Below are 26356 nucleotides of genomic sequence, written 5' to 3' on the forward strand. Positions count from 1 at the left end.
TACTCACTCTATCACTCATTCACATACTCACTCTATCACTCATTCACATACTCTATCACTCATTCACATACTCACTCTATCACTCATTCACATACTCTCACTCATTCACATACTCACTCTATCACTCATTCACATACTCACTCTATCACTCATTCACATACTCACTCTATCACTCATTCACATACTCTATCACTCATTCACATACTCACTCTATCACTCATTCACATACTCTATCACTCATTCACATACTCACTCTATCACTCATTCACATACTCACTCTATCACTCATTCACATACTCTATCACTCATTCACATACTCACTCTATCACTCATTCACATACTCACTCTATCACTCATTCACATACTCTCACTCATTCACATACTCACTCTATCACTCATTCACATACTCACTCTATCACTCATTCACATACTCACTCTATCACTCATTCACATACTCACTCTATCACTCATTCACATACTCACTCTATCACTCATTCACATACTCTATCACTCATTCACATACTCTATCACTCATTCACATACTCACTCTATCACTCATTCACATACTCTCTCTATCACTCATTCACATACTCACTCTATCACTCATTCACATACTCACTCTATCACTCATTCACATACTCTATCACTCATTCACATACTCACTCTATCACTCATTCACATACTCTATCACTCATTCACATACTCACTCTATCACTCATTCACATACTCTCTCTATCACTCATTCACATACTCTATCACTCATTCACATACTCTCTCTATCACTCATTCACATACTCACTCTATCACTCATTCACATACTCACTCTATCACTCATTCACATACTCACTCTATCACTCATTCACATACTCACTCTATCACTCATTCACATACTCACTCTATCACTCATTCACATACTCACTCTATCACTCATTCACATACTCTCTCTATCACTCATTCACATACTCTCTCTATCACTCATTCACATACTCACTCTATCACTCATTCACATACTCTCTCTATCACTCATTCACATACTCACTCTATCACTCATTCACATACTCTATCACTCATTCACATACTCTATCACTCATTCACATACTCACTCTATCACTCATTCACATACTCACTCTATCACTCATTCACACACTCTATCACTCATTCACATACTCACTCTATCACTCATTCACATACTCACTCTATCACTCATTCACATACTCACTCTATCACTCATTCACATACTCTCTCTATCACTCATTCACATACTCACTCTATCACTCATTCACATACTCTATCACTCATTCACATACTCTATCACTCATTCACATACTCACTCTATCACTCATTCACATACTCACTCTATCACTCATTCACATACTCACTCTATCACTCATTCACATACTCACTCTATCACTCATTCACATACTCTATCACTCATTCACATACTCTATCACTCATTCACATACTCTATCACTCATTCACATACTCACTCTATCACTCATTCACATACTCTCTATCACTCATTCACATACTCTATCACTCATTCACATACTCACTCTATCACTCATTCACATACTCTCACTCATTCACATACTCACTCTATCACTCATTCACATACTCACTCTATCACTCATTCACATACTCACTCTATCACTCATTCACATACTCACTCTATCACTCATTCACATACTCACTCTATCACTCATTCACATACTCTATCACTCATTCACATACTCACTCTATCACTCATTCACATACTCTCACTCATTCACATACTCACTCTATCACTCATTCACATACTCACTCTATCACTCATTCACATACTCTATCACTCATTCACATACTCACTCTATCACTCATTCACATACTCACTCTATCACTCATTCACATACTAACTCTATCACTCATTCACATACTCACTCTATCACTCATTCACATACTCACTCTATCACTCATTCACATACTCTCACTCATTCACATACTCACTCTATCACTCATTCACATACTCTCTCTATCACTCATTCACATACTCACTCTATCACTCATTCACATACTCACTCTATCACTCATTCACATACTCTATCACTCATTCACATACTCTATCACTCATTCACATACTCTCACTATCACTCATTCACATACTCTCTCTATCACTCATTCACATACTCACTCTATCACTCATTCACATACTCACTCTATCACTCATTCACATACTCACTCTATCACTCATTCACATACTCACTCTATCACTCATTCACATACTCACTCTATCACTCATTCACATACTCTATCACTCATTCACATACTCACTCTATCACTCATTCACATACTCTATCACTCATTCACATACTCACTCTATCACTCATTCACATACTCACTCTATCACTCATTCACATACTCTCTCTATCACTCATTCACATACTCACTCTATCACTCATTCACATACTCACTCTATCACTCATTCACATACTCACTCTATCACTCATTCACATACTCTATCACTCATTCACATACTCTATCACTCATTCACATACTCACTCTATCACTCATTCACATACTCTCACTCATTCACATACTCTATCACTCATTCACATACTCACTCTATCACTCATTCACATACTCACTCTATCACTCATTCACATACTCACTCTATCACTCATTCACATACTCTATCACTCATTCACATACTCACTCTATCACTCATTCACATACTCTATCACTCATTCACATACTCACTCTATCACTCATTCACATACTCTATCACTCATTCACATACTCTATCACTCATTCACATACTCACTCTATCACTCATTCACATACTCACTCTATCACTCATTCACATACTCACTCTATCACTCATTCACATACTCTCTCTATCACTCATTCACATACTCACTCTATCACTCATTCACATACTCACTCTATCACTCATTCACATACTCTATCACTCATTCACATACTCTCTCTATCACTCATTCACATACTCTATCACTCATTCACATACTCACTCTATCACTCATTCACATACTCTCTCTATCACTCATTCACATACTCACTCTATCACTCATTCACATACTCTCACTCATTCACATACTCACTCTATCACTCATTCACATACTCTATCACTCATTCACATACTCACTCTATCACTCATTCACATACTCTCTCTATCACTCATTCACATACTCACTCTATCACTCATTCACATACTCTCACTCATTCACATACTCACTCTATCACTCATTCACATACTCACTCTATCACTCATTCACATACTCTCTCTATCACTCATTCACATACTCTATCACTCATTCACATACTCACTCTATCACTCATTCACATACTCACTCTATCACTCATTCACATACTCACTCTATCACTCATTCACATACTCTCTCTATCACTCATTCACATACTCACTCTATCACTCATTCACATACTCTATCACTCATTCACATACTCACTCTATCACTCATTCACATACTCACTCTATCACTCATTCACATACTCACTCTATCACTCATTCACATACTCACTCTATCACTCATTCACATACTCACTCTATCACTCATTCACATACTCTATCACTCATTCACATACTCACTCTATCACTCATTCACATACTCACTCTATCACTCATTCACATACTCACTCTATCACTCATTCACATACTCTCACTCATTCACATACTCACTCTATCACTCATTCACATACTCACTCTATCACTCATTCACATACTCTATCACTCATTCACATACTCACTCTATCACTCATTCACATACACTATCACTCATTCACATACTCACTCTATCACTCATTCACATACTCTCTCTATCACTCATTCACATACTCTCTATCACTCATTCACATACTCACTCTATCACTCATTCACATACTCTATCACTCATTCACATACTCACTCTATCACTCATTCACATACTCTCTCTATCACTCATTCACATACTCACTCTATCACTCATTCACATACTCACTCTATCACTCATTCACATACTCACTCTATCACTCATTCACATACTCTCACTATCACTCATTCACATACTCACTCTATCACTCATTCACATACTCACTCTATCACTCATTCACATACTCACTCTATCACTCATTCACATACTCACTCTATCACTCATTCACATACTCACTCTATCACTCATTCACATACTCTATCACTCATTCACATACTCTCTCTATCACTCATTCACATACTCTCTCTATCACTCATTCACATACTCTCTCTATCACTCATTCACATACTCACTCATTCACATACTCTCTCTATCACTCATTCACATACTCACTCTATCACTCATTCACATACTCTCTCTATCACTCATTCACATACTCACTCTATCACTCATTCACATACTCTCTCTATCACTCATTCACATACTCACTCTATCACTCATTCACATACTCTCTCTATCACTCATTCACATACTCACTCTATCACTCATTCACATACTCTCACTATCACTCATTCACATACTCTCTCTATCACTCATTCACATACTCACTCTATCACTCATTCACATACTCACTCTATCACTCATTCACATACTCACTCTATCACTCATTCACATACTCACTCTATCACTCATTCACATACTCACTCTATCACTCATTCACATACTCTATCACTCATTCACATACTCACTCTATCACTCATTCACATACTCTATCACTCATTCACATACTCTCTCTATCACTCATTCACATACTCTCTCTATCACTCATTCACATACTCTCTCTATCACTCATTCACATACTCACTCATTCACATACTCTCTCTATCACTCATTCACATACTCACTCTATCACTCATTCACATACTCTCTCTATCACTCATTCACATACTCTCTCTATCACTCATTCACATACTCTCTCTATCACTCATTCACATACTCACTCTATCACTCATTCACATACTCTCTCTATCACTCATTCACATACTCTCACTCATTCACATACTCTCTCTATCACTCATTCACATACTCTATCACTCATTCACATACTCTCTCTATCACTCATTCACATACTCTCTCCATCACTCATTCACATACTCACTCTATCACTCATTCACATACTCACTCTATCACTCATTCACATACTCTCTCTATCACTCATTCACATACTCACTCTATCACTCATTCACATACTCTCTCTATCACTCATTCACATACTCACTCTATCACTCATTCACATACTCACTCTATCACTCATTCACATACTCTCTCTATCACTCATTCACATACTCACTCTATCACTCATTCACATACTCTATCACTCATTCACATACTCACTCTATCACTCATTCACATACTCTCTCTATCACTCATTCACATACTCACTCTATCACTCATTCACATACTCTCTCTATCACTCATTCACATACTCACTCTATCACTCATTCACATACTCTCTCTATCACTCATTCACATACTCACTCTATCACTCATTCACATACTCACTCTATCACTCATTCACATACTCTCTCTATCACTCATTCACATACTCACTCTATCACTCATTCACATACTCTATCACTCATTCACATACTCACTCTATCACTCATTCACATACTCTCTCTATCACTCATTCACATACTCACTCTATCACTCATTCACATACTCTCTCTATCACTCATTCACATACTCACTCTATCACTCATTCACATACTCTATCACTCATTCACATACTCTATCACTCATTCACATACTCACTCTATCACTCATTCACATACTCTCTCTATCACTCATTCACATACTCACTCTATCACTCATTCACATACTCACTCTATCACTCATTCACATACTCTCTCTATCACTCATTCACATACTCACTCTATCACTCATTCACATACTCTATCACTCATTCACATACTCTATCACTCATTCACATACTCACTCTATCACTCATTCACATACTCTCTCTATCACTCATTCACATACTCACTCTATCACTCATTCACATACTCTCTCTATCACTCATTCACATACTCACTCTATCACTCATTCACATACTCTATCACTCATTCACATACTCTATCACTCATTCACATACTCACTCTATCACTCATTCACATACTCTCTCTATCACTCATTCACATACTCACTCTATCACTCATTCACATATTCTCTCTATCACTCATTCACATACTCACTCTATCACTCATTCACATACTCTCTCTATCACTCATTCACATACTCACTCTATCACTTATTCACATACTCTATCACTCATTCACATACTCACTCTATCACTCATTCACATACTCTCTCTATCACTCATTCACATACTCACTCTATCACTCATTCACATACTCTATCACTCATTCACATACTCACTCTATCACTCATTCACATACTCTCACTCATTCACATACTCACTCTATCACTCATTCACATACTCACTCTATCACTCATTCACATACTCTATCACTCATTCACATACTCACTCTATCACTCATTCACATACTCACTCTATCACTCATTCACATACTAACTCTATCACTCATTCACATACTCACTCTATCACTCATTCACATACTCACTCTATCACTCATTCACATACTCTCACTCATTCACATACTCACTCTATCACTCATTCACATACTCTCTCTATCACTCATTCACATACTCACTCTATCACTCATTCACATACTCTATCACTCATTCACATACTCACTCTATCACTCATTCACATACTCTCACTCATTCACATACTCACTCTATCACTCATTCACATACTCACTCTATCACTCATTCACATACTCTATCACTCATTCACATACTCACTCTATCACTCATTCACATACTCACTCTATCACTCATTCACATACTAACTCTATCACTCATTCACATACTCACTCTATCACTCATTCACATACTCACTCTATCACTCATTCACATACTCTCACTCATTCACATACTCACTCTATCACTCATTCACATACTCTCTCTATCACTCATTCACATACTCACTCTATCACTCATTCACATACTCACTCTATCACTCATTCACATACTCTATCACTCATTCACATACTCTATCACTCATTCACATACTCTCACTATCACTCATTCACATACTCTCTCTATCACTCATTCACATACTCACTCTATCACTCATTCACATACTCACTCTATCACTCATTCACATACTCACTCTATCACTCATTCACATACTCACTCTATCACTCATTCACATACTCACTCTATCACTCATTCACATACTCTATCACTCATTCACATACTCTCTCTATCACTCATTCACATACTCTCTCTATCACTCATTCACATACTCTCTCTATCACTCATTCACATACTCACTCATTCACATACTCTCTCTATCACTCATTCACATACTCACTCTATCACTCATTCACATACTCTCTCTATCACTCATTCACATACTCTCTCTATCACTCATTCACATACTCTCTCTATCACTCATTCACATACTCACTCTATCACTCATTCACCAGTACTCTCTCTATCACTCATTCACATACTCTCACTCATTCACATACTCTCTCTATCACTCATTCACATACTCTATCACTCATTCACATACTCTCTCTATCACTCATTCACATACTCTCTCCATCACTCATTCACCATACTCACTCTATCACTCATTCACATACTCACTCTATCACTCATTCACATACTCTCTCTATCACTCATTCACATACTCAACTCTATCACTCATTCACATACTCTCTCTATCACTCATTCACATCTCACTCTATCACTCATTCACATACTCACTCTATCACTCATTCACATACTCTCTCTATCACTCATTCACATTACTCACTCTATCACTCATTCACATACCTCTATCACTCATTCACATACTCACTCTATCACTCATTCACATACTCTCTCTATCACTCATTCACATACTCACTCTATCACTCATTCATACTCTCTCTATCACTCATTCACATACTCACTCTATCACTCATTCACATACTCTCTCTATCACTCATTCACATACTCACTCTATCACTCATTCACATACTCACTCTATCACTCATTCACATACTCTCTCTATCACTCATTCAACATACTCACTCTATCACTCATTCACATACTCTACACTCATTCACATACTCACTCTAATCACTCATTCACATACTTCTCTATCACTCATTCACATACTCACTCTATCACTCATTCACATACTCTCTCTATCACTCATTCCACATACTCACTCTATCACTCATTCACATACTCTATCACTCATTCACATACTCTATCACTCATTCAACATACTCACTCTATCACTCATTCACATACTCTCTATCACTCATTCACATACTCACTTATCACTCATTCACATACTCACTCTATCACTCATTCACATACTCTCTCTATCACTCATTCACATACTCACTCTATCACTCATTCACATACTCTATCACTCATTCACATACTCTATCACTCATTCACATACTCACTCTATCACTCATTCACATACTCTCTCTATCACTCATTCACATACTCACTCTATCACTCATTCACATACTCTCTCTATCACTCATTCACATACTCACTCTATCACTCATTCACATACTCCTATCACTCATTCACATACTCTATCACTCTTCACAACTCACTCTATCACTCATTCACATACCTCTCTATCACTCATTCACATACTCACTCTATCACTCATTCACATATTCTCTCTATCACTCATTCACATACTCACTCTATCACTCATTCACAATACTCTCTCTATCACTCATTCACATACTCACTCTATCACTTATTCACATACTCTATCACTCATTCACATACTCACTCTATCACTCATTCACATACTCTCTCTATCACTCATTCACATACTCACTCTATCACTCATTCACATACTCTATCACTCATTCACATACTCACTCTATCACTCATTCACATACTCTCACTCATTCACATACTCACTCTATCACTCATTCACATACTCACTCTATCACTCATTCACCATACTCTATCACTCATTCAACAACTCACTCTATCACTCATTCACATACTCACTCTATCACTCATTCACATACTAACTCTATCACTTCATTCACATACTCACTCTATCACTCATTCACATACTCACTCTATCACTCATTCACATACTCTCACTCAATTCACATACTCACTCTATCACTCATTCACATACTCTCTCTATCACTCATTCACATACTCACTCTATCACTCATTCACATACTCTATCACTCATTCACATCTCACTCTATCACTCATTCACATACTCTCACTCATTCACATACTCACTCTATCACTCATTTCACATACTCACTCTATCACTCATTCACATACTCTATCACTCATTCACATACTCACTCTATCACTCATTCACATACTCACTCTATCACTCATTCACATACTAACTCTATCACTCATTCACATACTCACTCTATCACTCATTTCACATACTCACTCTATCACTCATTCACATACTCTCACTCATTCACATACTCACTCTATCACTCATTCACATACTCTCTCTATCACTCATTCACATACTCACTCTATCACTCATTCACATACTCACTCTATCACTCATTCACATACTCTATCACTCATTCACATACTCTATCACTCATTCACATACTCTCACTATCACTCATTCACATACTCTCTCTATCACTCATTCACATACTCACTCTATCACTCATTCACATACTCACTCTATCACTCATTCACATACTCACTCTATCACTCATTCACATACTCACTCTATCACTCATTCACATACTCACTCTATCACTCATTCACATACTCTATCACTCATTCAACATACTCACTCTATCACTCATTCACATACTCTATCACTCATTCACATACTCACTCTATCACTCATTCACATACTCACTCTATCACTCATTCACATACTCTCTCTATCACTCATTCACATACTCACTCTATCACTCATTCACATACTCACTCTATCACTCATTCACATACTCACTCTATCACTCATTCACATACTCTATCACTCATTCACATACTCACTCTATCACTCATTCACATACTCTATCACTCATTCACATACTCTATCACTCATTCACATACTCACTCTATCACTCATTCACATACTCTCACTCATTCACATACTCTATCACTCATTCACATACTCACTCTATCACTCATTCACATACTCACTCTATCACTCATTCACATACTCTATCACTCATTCACATACTCACTCTATCACTCATTCACATACTCTATCACTCATTCACATACTCACTCTATCACTCATTCACATACTCTATCACTCATTCACATACTCTATCACTCATTCACATACTCACTCTATCACTCATTCACATACTCACTCTATCACTCATTCACATACTCACTCTATCACTCATTCACATACTCTCTCTATCACTCATTCACATACTCACTCTATCACTCATTCACATACTCACTCTATCACTCATTCACATACTCTATCACTCATTCACATACTCACTCTATCACTCATTCACATACTCTCTCTATCACTCATTCACATACTCACTCTATCACTCATTCACATACTCACTCTATCACTCATTCACATACTCACTCTATCACTCATTCACATACTCACTCTATCACTCATTCACATACTCTATCACTCATTCACATACTCTCTCTATCACTCATTCACATACTCTATCACTCATTCACATACTCACTCTATCACTCATTCACATACTCTCTCTATCACTCATTCACATACTCACTCTATCACTCATTCACATACTCTCACTCATTCACATACTCACTCTATCACTCATTCACATACTCTATCACTCATTCACATACTCACTCTATCACTCATTCACATACTCTCTCTATCACTCATTCACATACTCACTCTATCACTCATTCACATACTCTCACTCATTCACATACTCACTCTATCACTCATTCACATACTCACTCTATCACTCATTCACATACTCTCTCTATCACTCATTCACATACTCTATCACTCATTCACATACTCACTCTATCACTCATTCACATACTCACTCTATCACTCATTCACATACTCACTCTATCACTCATTCACATACTCTCTCTATCACTCATTCACATACTCACTCTATCACTCATTCACATACTCTATCACTCATTCACATACTCACTCTATCACTCATTCACATACTCACTCTATCACTCATTCACATACTCACTCTATCACTCATTCACATACTCACTCTATCACTCATTCACATACTCACTCTATCACTCATTCACATACTCTATCACTCATTCACATACTCACTCTATCACTCATTCACATACTCTATCACTCATTCACATACTCACTCTATCACTCATTCACATACTCTCACTCATTCACATACTCTCTCTATCACTCATTCACATACTCTCTATCACTCATTCACATACTCACTCTATCACTCATTCACATACTCTATCACTCATTCACATACTCACTCTATCACTCATTCACATACTCTCTCTATCACTCATTCACATACTCACTCTATCACTCATTCACATACTCACTCTATCACTCATTCACATACTCACTCTATCACTCATTCACATACTCTCACTATCACTCATTCACATACTCACTCTATCACTCATTCACATACTCACTCTATCACTCATTCACATACTCACTCTATCACTCATTCACATACTCACTCTATCACTCATTCACATACTCACTCTATCACTCATTCACATACTCTATCACTCATTCACATACTCTCTCTATCACTCATTCACATACTCTCTCTATCACTCATTCACATACTCTCTCTATCACTCATTCACATACTCACTCATTCACATACTCTCTCTATCACTCATTCACATACTCACTCTATCACTCATTCACATACTCTCTCTATCACTCATTCACATACTCACTCTATCACTCATTCACATACTCTCTCTATCACTCATTCACATACTCACTCTATCACTCATTCACATACTCTCTCTATCACTCATTCACATACTCACTCTATCACTCATTCACATACTCTCACTATCACTCATTCACATACTCTCTCTATCACTCATTCACATACTCACTCTATCACTCATTCACATACTCACTCTATCACTCATTCACATACTCACTCTATCACTCATTCACATACTCACTCTATCACTCATTCACATACTCACTCTATCACTCATTCACATACTCTATCACTCATTCACATACTCACTCTATCACTCATTCACATACTCTATCACTCATTCACATACTCTCTCTATCACTCATTCACATACTCTCTCTATCACTCATTCACATACTCTCTCTATCACTCATTCACATACTCACTCATTCACATACTCTCTCTATCACTCATTCACATACTCACTCTATCACTCATTCACATACTCTCTCTATCACTCATTCACATACTCTCTCTATCACTCATTCACATACTCTCTCTATCACTCATTCACATACTCACTCTATCACTCATTCACATACTCTCTCTATCACTCATTCACATACTCTCACTCATTCACATACTCTCTCTATCACTCATTCACATACTCTATCACTCATTCACATACTCTCTCTATCACTCATTCACATACTCTCTCCATCACTCATTCACATACTCACTCTATCACTCATTCACATACTCACTCTATCACTCATTCACATACTCTCTCTATCACTCATTCACATACTCACTCTATCACTCATTCACATACTCTCTCTATCACTCATTCACATACTCACTCTATCACTCATTCACATACTCACTCTATCACTCATTCACATACTCTCTCTATCACTCATTCACATACTCACTCTATCACTCATTCACATACTCTATCACTCATTCACATACTCACTCTATCACTCATTCACATACTCTCTCTATCACTCATTCACATACTCACTCTATCACTCATTCACATACTCTCTCTATCACTCATTCACATACTCACTCTATCACTCATTCACATACTCTCTCTATCACTCATTCACATACTCACTCTATCACTCATTCACATACTCACTCTATCACTCATTCACATACTCTCTCTATCACTCATTCACATACTCACTCTATCACTCATTCACATACTCTATCACTCATTCACATACTCACTCTATCACTCATTCACATACTCTCTCTATCACTCATTCACATACTCACTCTATCACTCATTCACATACTCTCTCTATCACTCATTCACATACTCACTCTATCACTCATTCACATACTCTATCACTCATTCACATACTCTATCACTCATTCACATACTCACTCTATCACTCATTCACATACTCTCTCTATCACTCATTCACATACTCACTCTATCACTCATTCACATACTCACTCTATCACTCATTCACATACTCTCTCTATCACTCATTCACATACTCACTCTATCACTCATTCACATACTCTATCACTCATTCACATACTCTATCACTCATTCACATACTCACTCTATCACTCATTCACATACTCACTCTATCACTCATTCACATACTCACTCTATCACTCATTCACATACTCTATCACTCATTCACATACTCACTCTATCACTCATTCACATACTCTATCACTCATTCACATACTCACTCTATCACTCATTCACATACTCTATCACTCATTCACATACTCTATCACTCATTCACATACTCACTCTATCACTCATTCACATACTCACTCTATCACTCATTCACATACTCACTCTATCACTCATTCACATACTCACTCTATCACTCATTCACATACTCACTCTATCACTCATTCACATACTCTATCACTCATTCACATACTCTATCACTCATTCACATACTCACTCTATCACTCATTCACATACTCTATCACTCATTCACATACTCTATCACTCATTCACATACTCACTCTATCACTCATTCACATACTCTATCACTCATTCACATACTCTATCACTCATTCACATACTCACTCTATCACTCATTCACATACTCTCACTCATTCACATACTCACTCTATCACTCATTCACATACTCACTCTATCACTCATTCACATACTCTATCACTCATTCACATACTCTATCACTCATTCACATACTCACTCTATCACTCATTCACATACTCTCTCTATCACTCATTCACATACTCACTCTATCACTCATTCACATATTCTCTCTATCACTCATTCACATACTCACTCTATCACTCATTCACATACTCTCTCTATCACTCATTCACATACTCACTCTATCACTTATTCACATACTCTATCACTCATTCACATACTCACTCTATCACTCATTCACATACTCTCTCTATCACTCATTCACATACTCACTCTATCACTCATTCACATACTCTATCACTCATTCACATACTCACTCTATCACTTATTCACATACTCTCTCTATCACTCATTCACATACTCTATCACTCATTCACATGCTCACTCTATCACTCATTCACATACTCTATCACTCATTCACATACTCTATCACTCATTCACATACTCTCTCTATCACTCATTCACATACTCTCTCTATCACTCATTCACATACTCACTCTATCACTCATTCACATACTCTATCACTCATTCACATACTCACTCTATCACTCATTCACATACTCTCACTCATTCACATACTCACTCTATCACTCATTCACATACTCTATCACTCATTCACATACTCACTCTATCACTCATTCACATACTCTATCACTCATTCACATACTCACTCTATCACTCATTCACATACTCACTCTATCACTCATTCACATACTCTCACTCATTCACATACTCACTCTATCACTCATTCACATACTCACTCTATCACTCATTCACATACTCACTCTATCACTCATTCACATACTCTATCACTCATTCACATACTCACTCTATCACTCATTCACATACTCACTCTATCACTCATTCACATACTCTATCACTCATTCACATACTCACTCTATCACTCATTCACATACTCTCACTCATTCACATACTCACTCTATCACTCATTCACATACTCACTCTATCACTCATTCACATACTCACTCTATCACTCATTCACATACTCTATCACTCATTCACATACTCACTCTATCACTCATTCACATACTCTATCACTCATTCACATACTCACTCTATCACTCATTCACATACTCACTCTATCATTCATTCACATACTCACTCTATCACTCATTCACATACTCACTCTATCACTCATTCACATACTCACTCTATCACTCATTCACATACTCACTCTATCACTCATTCACATACTCTCACTCATTCACATACTCACTCTATCACTCATTCACATACTCACTCTATCACTCATTCACATACTCACTCTATCACTCATTCACATACTCACTCTATCACTCATTCACATACTCACTCTATCACTCATTCACATACTCTATCACTCATTCACATACTCTATCACTCATTCACATACTCACTCTATCACTCATTCACATACTCTATCACTCATTCACATACTCTATCACTCATTCACATACTCACTCTATCACTCATTCACATACTCTATCACTCATTCACATACTCTATCACTCATTCACATACTCACTCTATCACTCATTCACATACTCTCACTCATTCACATACTCACTCTATCACTCATTCACATACTCACTCTATCACTCATTCACATACTCTATCACTCATTCACATACTCTATCACTCATTCACATACTCACTCTATCACTCATTCACATACTCACTCTATCACTCATTCACATACTCACTCTATCACTCATTCACATACTCACTCTATCACTCATTCACATACTCACTCTATCACTCATTCACATACTCTATCACTCATTCACATACTCTATCACTCATTCACATACTCTCTCTATCACTCATTCACATACTCTCTCTATCACTCATTCACATACTCACTCTATCACTCATTCACATACTCTATCACTCATTCACATACTCACTCTATCACTCATTCACATACTCTATCACTCATTCACATACTCTATCACTCATTCACATACTCACTCTATCACTCATTCACATACTCACTCTATCACTCATTCACATACTCTATCACTCATTCACATACTCACTCTATCACTCATTCACATACTCTCTCTATCACTCATTCACATACTCACTCTATCACTCATTCACATACTCTATCACTCATTCACATACTCTATCACTCATTCACATACTCACTCTATCACTCATTCACATACTCACTCTATCACTCATTCACATACTCACTCTATCACTCATTCACACACTCTATCACTCATTCACATACTCACTCTATCACTCATTCACATACTCACTCTATCACTCATTCACATACTCACTCTATCACTCATTCACATACTCACTCTATCACTCATTCACATACTCTCTCTATCACTCATTCACATACTCACTCTATCACTCATTCACATACTCTCACTATCACTCATTCACATACTCTCTCTATCACTCATTCACATACTCACTCTATCACTCATTCACATACTCAATCACTCATTCACATACTCACTCTATCACTCATTCACATACTCACTCTATCACTCATTCACATACTCTCACTATCACTCATTCACATACTCACTCTATCACTCATTCACATACTCACTCTATCACTCATTCACATACTCACTCTATCACTCATTCACATACTCACTCTATCACTCATTCACATACTCACTCTATCACTCATTCACATACTCACTCTATCACTCATTCACATACTCTCTCTATCACTCATTCACATACTCACTCTATCACTCATTCACATACTCTATCACTCATTCACATACTCACTCTATCACTCATTCACATACTCTCACTCATTCACATACTCACTCTATCACTCATTCACATACTCACTCTATCACTCATTCACATACTCTCACTCATTCACATACTCACTCTATCACTCATTCACATACTCACTCTATCACTCATTCACATACTCACTCTATCACTCATTCACATACTCTATCACTCATTCACATACTCACTCTATCACTCATTCACATACTCACTCTATCACTCATTCACATACTCACTCTATCACTCATTCACATACTCTATCACTCATTCACATACTCTATCACTCATTCACATACTCACTCTATCACTCATTCACATACTCACTCTATCACTCATTCACATACTCTATCACTCATTCACATACTCACTCTATCACTCATTCACATACTCACTCTATCACTCATTCACATACTCTATCACTCATTCACATACTCACTCTATCACTCATTCACATACTCTCTCTATCACTCATTCACATACTCACTCTATCACTCATTCACATACTCTATCACTCATTCACATACTCACTCTATCACTCATTCACATACTCTCTCTATCACTCATTCACATACTCACTCTATCACTCATTCACATACTCTATCACTCATTCACATACTCACTCTATCACTCATTCACATACTCTCACTCATTCACATACTCACTCTATCACTCATTCACATACTCACTCTATCACTCATTCACATACTCACTCTATCACTCATTCACATACTAACTCTATCACTCATTCACATACTCACTCTATCACTCATTCACATACTCACTCTATCACTCATTCACATACTCTCACTCATTCACATACTCACTCTATCACTCATTCACATACTCACTCTATCACTCATTCACATACTCTCTCTATCACTCATTCACATACTCACTCTATCACTCATTCACATACTCTATCACTCATTCACATACTCACTCTATCACTCATTCACATACTCACTCTATCACTCATTCACATACTCTATCACTCATTCACATACTCTCTCTATCACTCATTCACATACTCACTCTATCACTCATTCACATACTCACTCTATCACTCATTCACATACTCACTCTATCACTCATTCACATACTCACTCTCTCACTCATTCACATACTCTATCACTCATTCACATACTCACTCTATCACTCATTCACATACTCTCACTCATTCACATACTCACTCTATCACTCATTCACATACTCACTCTATCACTCATTCACATACTCTATCACTCATTCACATACTCACTCTATCACTCATTCACATACTCTCTCTATCACTCATTCACATACTCTCTCTATCACTCATTCACATACTCTATCACTCATTCACATACTCACTCTATCACTCATTCACATACTCTCACTCATTCACATACTCACTCTATCACTCATTCACATACTCACTCTATCACTCATTCACATACTCTATCACTCATTCACATACTAACTCTATCACTCATTCACATACTCACTCTATCACTCATTCACATACTCACTCTATCACTCATTCACATACTCTCACTCATTCACATACTCACTCTATCACTCATTCACATACTCACTCTATCACTCATTCACATACTCACTCTATCACTCATTCACATACTCTCTCTATCACTCATTCACATACTCACTCTATCACTCATTCACATACTCACTCTATCACTCATTCACATACTCACTCTATCACTCATTCACATACTCACTCTCTCACTCATTCACATACTCTATCACTCATTCACATACTCTATCACTCATTCACATACTCACTCTATCACTCATTCACATACTCTCACTCATTCACATACTCACTCTATCACTCATTCACATACTCACTCTATCACTCATTCACATACTCTATCACTCATTCACATACTCTCTCTATCACTCATTCACATACTCTCTCTATCACTCATTCACATACTCACTCTATCACTCATTCACATACTCACTCTATCACTCATTCACATACTCACTCTATCACTCATTCACATACTCACTCTCTCACTCATTCACATACTCTATCACTCATTCACATACTCTATCACTCATTCACATACTCACTCTATCACTCATTCACATACTCTCACTCATTCACATACTCACTCTATCACTCATTCACATACTCACTCTATCACTCATTCACATACTCACTCTATCACTCATTCACATACTCTATCACTCATTCACATACTCACTATCACTCATTCACATACTCTCTCTATCACTCATTCACATACTTTATCACTCATTCACATACTCACTCTATCACTCATTCACATACTCTCACTCATTCACATACTCACTCTATCACTCATTCACATACTCACTCTATCACTCATTCACATACTCTATCACTCATTCACATACTAACTCTATCACTCATTCACATACTCACTCTATCACTCATTCACATACTCACTCTATCACTCATTCACATACTCTATCACTCATTCACATACTCACTCTATCACTCATTCACATACTCTATCACTCATTCACATACTCACTCTATCACTCATTCACATACTCACTCTATCACTCATTCACTTACTCTCTCTATCACTCATTCACATACTCACTCTATCACTCATTCACATACTCACTCTATCACTCATTCACATACTCACTCTATCACTCATTCACATACTCACTCTATCACTCATTCACATACTCAGTTGTTTATTGACTCACTCATTCTGTCTGTATCTGCAGCTGTAGGTCAGATCATGCTCTATGTGGATGGGATGAATGGGGTCATAGGTCATCCGGAGACCATCCAGTGGCTCTACATTCTGATTGGCTCAAAGGTGAGGTAACAGGGTGATGGGTGGGGCTATGTTGTAGCAACTGAATAGGATTGTGGTCCAACTAAATGTCTCATATCATTCACTGACTGATCAGAAACCATGCCCTAAATTGAAAACAGGACGGCACATGAGTTCTGCTATTTAATAGGTCATTCCCTGGGACTGGTAACACCAAATAAGGCAATTACAGTCAGTATCCATGCCTGTTAAGGTGTCAATAAACTTGTTGGCAGCAGCAGATTCCAGTTGATCTTGTAGAATTTGGTGCTGAGTCTCTCAAGTAGAGCTTGAGCAGAAGCTCTAGTATTTTGGTGTTTCCACAGGAAGAACAGAAAGAATTTAAACTGCAAACACATTACAGAATAAAAAATTATTGAGCACAAAGTAACAACCCATTTTGTAGAGACATAGAATTTTTTGGATTGTCTCCCTCTGGTGGTCAACATCTGCATCTATTCCTGACAGTTTGTGTGCTTTACAGTTTCGTCTAGTAGTCAAGACAGCCCTGAAGCTCCTGCTGGTGTTTGTGGAATATTCAGAGTCAAACGCCACACTGCTTATTCAAGCCTTCAATGCTGTCGATGCAAAGAGAGGTATACTCACACACACACACACTTAGAATACGTTTAAAGACACCATATGTTGGTTGATTAATTGATTAATGAATCGATTAGGACAGAAACGGTGGTCCAACGCTATGGAGATATTAAACGAGAAAGACGGCATGGACACGGAGCTACTAGTGTACACCATGTCCCTCATTAACAAGGTACATATACATATACTCTCTCTCTCTCTCTCTCTCTCTCTCTCTCACACACACACACACACACACACACACACACACACACACACACACCCACCCTCACACATTCTGTCTGTGTGTAGACTCTGGCAGCTCTGCCTGATCAGGATTCGTTCTATGACCTGGTGGATGTTCTGGAGGAGCAGGGCATAGAACTCATGACCTCACGCTACAGCACACACAGGAGCACCGATCCTGAACTGCGGGAGCAAATCAGAATATATGAGGTACAACACACACACACACACACACACACACACACACACACACACAACACAACACAACTAGGGATGTCACGAGAACCGATATTTCAGTACCAAGTCGGTACCAACATTCTTAAAATGTGACGGTACTTGTTTTTCTGCACTAGCTTTGGTACCGTTGGTAATGAAGATATCGTGGTTGCAATTCTTCCGGAACTGAAGGGGGCAGCATATACGTGCAAGTGTTTTAGTCGGTCCACAAGTGGTGAAGAAGAAGAACGCCTACAAGCACACAGGAAAACTACAGAAGATTAGCTTAGCTTAACAAGTTTAGCTCCGCCCCGACTCGTTGAGAGGAAAAGAGAGGAAAGCTCGTATCGGTTTCCGGTGTGTAACTGATGCTATCGTACATTTCAAAGCGAGGAAACACCTGGAATTTGGCGAAGCACCTGAAACACAGGCTCTATATTATGTTTGTTTGAGGCAGCTGCATTGTGGCGTGACACCAGCTAACGTTATGCTCCATGTAATGTTAGCGATAGCCAGTTATTTGTTAACGACGCTAACGCATTGCAGTGTGATGAACTACCTCCTAATGTTCCTCCATCATCTCCATTCAGCCCGGGTCCTGTCAGATACATGTAGTAGTGTCACTAATAATTATTCACATGTTCATGCTTTAATAAATCTTTTTATCCTGACACCATATCAGTGAATTTAAACTAATACGTGCATTCAGAGTATAAGGTGTGTGTGTGTGTGTGTGTGTGTGTGTGTGCGTGTGTGTGTACGTGTGTGTGTGCACGTGTGTGCATGCGTGTGTGTGTGTGTGTGTGTGTGTGTGTGTTTAGGAGTGCCCCTTGGCACTTGTTATTAGTTATTGTCAGACAGTGTTTGATAACTAAAATATCCCTCTCTCTCTCTCTCTCTCTCTCTCTCTCTCTCTCTCTCTCTCTCTCTCTCTGCGCATGCGCGGTAGTGGAGCGAGTGTGGCGTGTTGAGCGTGTGAGAGCGGTTGGCGTTTCGCCAGCTTTTTTCGGCATTTGATGCAATTTTTTTCCGTGTAAACATCTCGGATCAATTATTTGTGTGTGTGTGTGTGTGTGTGTATGTGTGTGTGTGAACGAGTGTGAAAGCGAGTAAGTGTGTGTGTGTGTGTGTGCGTGTCGCGGTGGAGGAGCATGGCGGCTCCAAACACGCGGCTGTGTGAGAGTTTGACTCGCCGGCACGGTGTGAGGGTGGCGTGCAGGGCGAGTGTGGAGGAGTGTGTGTTAGCGGTAGGAGAAGTGGTGGGACATGAGAACATTGTCTCTGCCTCCCGCATGAATAGTGCAATTGTAGTCTTTGTGAATGACGTTGATAGAGCAAACAAGCTTGTCCAGAAAGGAATTGTACTTAATAATGAGCTTACGATGGTCTCTTCCCTAAGTTCCCCATCCAAAAAGGTTATACTGTCTAATGTCCCTCCCTTCATCTCCGATGAGATCATATCCAAAGAACTGTCTAGATACGGGCGGTTGGTCTCCCCCATAAAGAAAATCCCCCTTGGCTGTAAGTCCCCACTAGTTAAGCACTTGGTGTCTTTTAGAAGAATGGTTTTTATGATTCTGAAAGATGGTGTAGAGGAATTGAACCTAGTGTTTAAATTCAGTGTAGAAGGCTATGGCTACAGCATTTTTGTATCTACAGACACAGACATAAAATGTTTTAAATGTGGCAAAATAGGACATCTTGTCCAGGCCTGTCCTGAGAGACAGAGTGACCCTGGTGTTTCTGAGCGACCGGGGCAGGAAGTAGCTGGGCCTTCTGGAGCCGTTCCCCCTGCGGCTGCAGCTCAGCCCGCTGCTGAAGGCCCCGGAGTTGCTACTGCACCGGAGCCTAGTGAGAGCGAACCTCAATCTCAGCCTGTAGCCCAGGAACCCACGAAGGATATACCAACCCCAGAGAAGCCCTGCTTGACTGAAGTGGCTCCAGAGAAGTCCTGCTTGCCTGAAGTAGAGAATCCTTGTTTGACCGATAAAGACGCAGTGGATTCTGGTGCAGAGCTGGAGATACCTGCGCTGGCAGAGGCAGGTACAGGGGTGCAGAGCAGTCGCTCAGAAGCACCAGACACTATGCCGGGGGATGGGGGAGACGTGGAGATGGAGGACGAACCCATGTTTAAAGTACCGAACAAGCGGAAAAAAACGAGGTAAGGGACAAGGGAGCAAACAGGCCAAAAGAGACACTAAAGTAGACGAAAAAGAAACAGACAGTGATGATTACATGTCAGATTCTGTTTTTAACTTTGGCTCTCAGGAAGAAAAGCGAGAAGTTGTATACCGTGCTGAGAACATTAAGGAGTTCTTACGGAATACTAAATGGCAAAAGAACGTTGTAGTAGAAAAGCACTTCCCAGATCTGAAGCAGTTTATCCATGATGTCAAACATTTTAGAAGAGAAGGAGCTTTTATTGACACTGAGATCTATCGTCTGAAGAAATTAATTACTAAAGTCAGCAAAGAAACTTCTGATGATGACCAGTAGAGTGTTTGGTGTGTTTTGTATTAAAATGGGTTTCATCATCTGCTTGTTTTATCTACACCTTGTTCTTATGACTGGGATTCGTATTGCAAGTGTAAACGTTAACGGGGCAAGAGAACACGAAAAGCGTGTAAAACTATATGAGTTACTAAAGCAGAAGCGTATTGATGTAGCGATGTTGCAAGAAACACATAGTAATGTTAACAATGCTACTAGCTGGATGAAGGAGTGGGGTGGGCTGGCAATTTTAAGTCACAATACATCAATTAGTGGTGGGGTTGCCCTACTGTTTGCTCGCAATTTTACTCCCAGTTCTTATACAGTAGTTGAGGTTTTAAATGGGAGGCTTTTAAAAGTAAGAGCTATCTATGAGAATGAGAGCTTTGTTTTTATTTGTGTGTACGCTCCCACCAGTGCAGTGGAGAGAATGGTTTTGTTAAATAAACTAGACAATGTCATTGCTGACTGCAACACTGCCGATATTTTAATTCTGGGTGGGGATTTTAACTGCACAACAGATAACTTGGACAGGAACCACACAGAACCTCATGTAGCCTCCCGTAAGCGCCTGTGGGAGATGTTGGAGGCTCACAAACTGATTGATATTTGGAGAAATTTAAATAGAAACCAGAGGCAGTACACGTGGGCCCACTCCATAGACAACACACTCTCCCTGGCACGACTAGATCGCTTTTATGGTTTTAAACATCAGCTGACACTTTTTACTAAATGTTTTATTGTTCCAGTAGGCCTCTCTGATCACAGTATGGTGCAGTGTATTGTCAGTAAAGAAAATGTAAAACCAAAAAGTGCTTATTGGCATTTTAATACTGCACTTTTAGAGGATACTAATTTTAGAGAATCCTTTATTTATTTCTGGAATGTTTTTAAATGTGAAAAGATGGCTTTTAGTTCTATACAACAGTGGTGGGATGTGGCCAAAGCTCAAATTAAAGCATTTTGTCAACAGTACACTCTTAATGTCACAAGAGACATTGTCAGATCTCTGAAAGCTCTGGAGACTGGAATAGTGGAACTCCAGTGTTTGGAGACCACAGGAGATCGAGGGCAGATTGAAGCCCTCAAAAGTAAAAAATCTATAATGAATGACCTGTTGGGCATCACAGCACAGGGGGCGCTGGTCCGCTCACGCTTTAAAAGCATGAATGAGATGGATGCTCCATCTAAGTTCTTTTTTGGTCTAGAGCAGAAGAATGGACAGAAAAGATTCATACATGCTGTGCGAACAGAATCAGGAGATCTTCTGTCAGATCCCGCTGAAATTCGCAAGCAGACAGTTAGCTTCTACTCGAAGCTGTACAGCAGTGAGCAGTCAGGGGCACAGACAGTGGAAGAGAGCTTCCTAAAAGACCTGCCAAAACTCCCAGAGCATGTGGCCAGCGATCTGGACATAGAGCTAACTCTAGCAGAGCTCTATGAAGCTCTCCAAGGGATGGAGAATGGAAGGGCGCCAGGCATAGACGGTCTCCCTGTAGAGTTCTACAAAGCCTTCTGGACAGTTATAGGGCAGGATGTGCTAGAAGTGTTGCTAGGCAGTGTGAAGGGAGGTGAACTCCCATTGAGCTGCAGGAGAGCCGTCCTGACCCTCCTGCCCAAAAAGGGAGACCTGACGCATTTGAAGAACTGGCGCCCGGTCTCACTGTTGTACACTGACTACAAACTGCTCTCAAAAGCGCTAGCTTCAAGACTGACTAAGGTAATGGAGCACATCACTCACCTTGACCAGACGTACTGTGTGCCCGGCAGGTCTATATTTGATAATATACATTTAATTCGTGACATTTTGGACGTCTCCAGGCTATTGGGATTAAAGACTGGCCTTATTTTTCTAGATCAGGAAAAGGCTTTTGACCGGGTTGAACATGAATACATGTGGAAGGTGCTGGAAACCTTTGGTTTCAACCCAGGTTTCATAGCCATGATCAAGACTTTGTACAGTGAAATTGAGAGTGTACTGAAGGTTAATGGTGGTTTGTGTGCCCCTTTTAGAGTTTGCAGAGGTATTAGACAAGGCTGTTCTCTGTCAGGTATGCTGTATACCCTAGCGTTTGAACCTCTTTTATGTAAACTGAGAGATCAACTTTCTGGTTTTAAGATATCTCAATCCAGCGCTTCTCTGTGTCTCTCAGCATATGCAGATGACTTAGTCATAATGCTGGGAACACAAACTGATGTGAATATTTTAATTGATGTTTTAAAAGATTTTGAGATTTTATCATCTGCCAAGGTCAACTGGGCCAAAAGTGAAGCCATTTTAGTTGGAGAGTGGGGTGGTGGGCAGCCCACATTACCAGCTGGTTTGGTGTGGAAAAAGGGTGGTTTTAAGTACTTGGGTGTTTATCTAGGCAGCACTGAGTTTGTAAATAAGAATTGGGAAGGTGTCTTTGAGAAGGTGAAGGGCAGGTTGAGCAGGTGGAAGTGGTTGGTCCCAAAAATGTCTTACAGGGGACGCACGCTGGTCATCAACAACCTGGCAGCATCAACCCTGTGGCACAAGCTGGCATGTGTGGATCTGCCACCAAATCTGCTCTCGAACATCCAGGCCCTGCTAGTGGACTTCTTCTGGGACAAACTACACTGGATCCCTCAAAGTGTCATTCACCTGCCCAAGGAGGAGGGGGGGCAGGGGCTGGTCCACATAGCCAGCAGAACTGCAACCTTCCGACTCCAGTTTATCCAGAGACTCCTCACTGGACCTGAGAGATTGGTATGGAGAGCAGCAGCTTATAGGCTTTTACACACAGTAGGAGGACTGGGATTAGACAGAACTTTGTTTTTAATGGACACAAAAACGTTAGACCTTGTTGGATTACCAGTTTTTTATTGTGGGCTTTTTAAAATATGGACTTTTTTTAAAAAACAAATCAAGGGGTGCAGAACACCATACTGGCTGCTGGAGGAACCCCTGGTGAATGGTGGGAGATTAGATATCTCTGGTGTGACCACCCCATCATTATCCAGAGTTCTGGTCTCATCGGGGATTGTGACACTCCGGCAGCTGGTGAACATCACAGGAACGGACCTGTCACGGGCTGAGGACTTAACAGCGCGCCTAGGACTACGGTCCCTGCGTGTTGTGAACAAGCTCCTACATTGCTGGAGGTCCACCCTAACATCAGAGGAGCGTGCTCAGCT

The 26356-nt window shown here is 39.2% G+C and overlaps 1 protein-coding gene across 3 annotated transcripts in view; it reads left to right on the plus strand.

The window, feature by feature from the left end:
* Window positions 1-26356, plus strand: part of fhod3a (formin homology 2 domain containing 3a) — a 91301-nt gene that overhangs the window by 44210 nt on the left and 20735 nt on the right. For all 3 annotated transcript variants that reach the window (XM_053641202.1, XM_053641203.1, XM_053641204.1), the window contains exons 6-9: window positions 19575-19669; window positions 20151-20262; window positions 20344-20438; window positions 20558-20701. In XM_053641202.1, the coding sequence (XP_053497177.1) occupies window positions 19575-19669; window positions 20151-20262; window positions 20344-20438; window positions 20558-20701 (446 nt within the window). The remainder of the gene's footprint in view (window positions 1-19574; window positions 19670-20150; window positions 20263-20343; window positions 20439-20557; window positions 20702-26356) is intronic.

This window comes from Ictalurus furcatus, chromosome 14 (assembly GCF_023375685.1).
Source record: "Ictalurus furcatus strain D&B chromosome 14, Billie_1.0, whole genome shotgun sequence".
Taxonomy (NCBI): domain Eukaryota; kingdom Metazoa; phylum Chordata; class Actinopteri; order Siluriformes; family Ictaluridae; genus Ictalurus; species Ictalurus furcatus.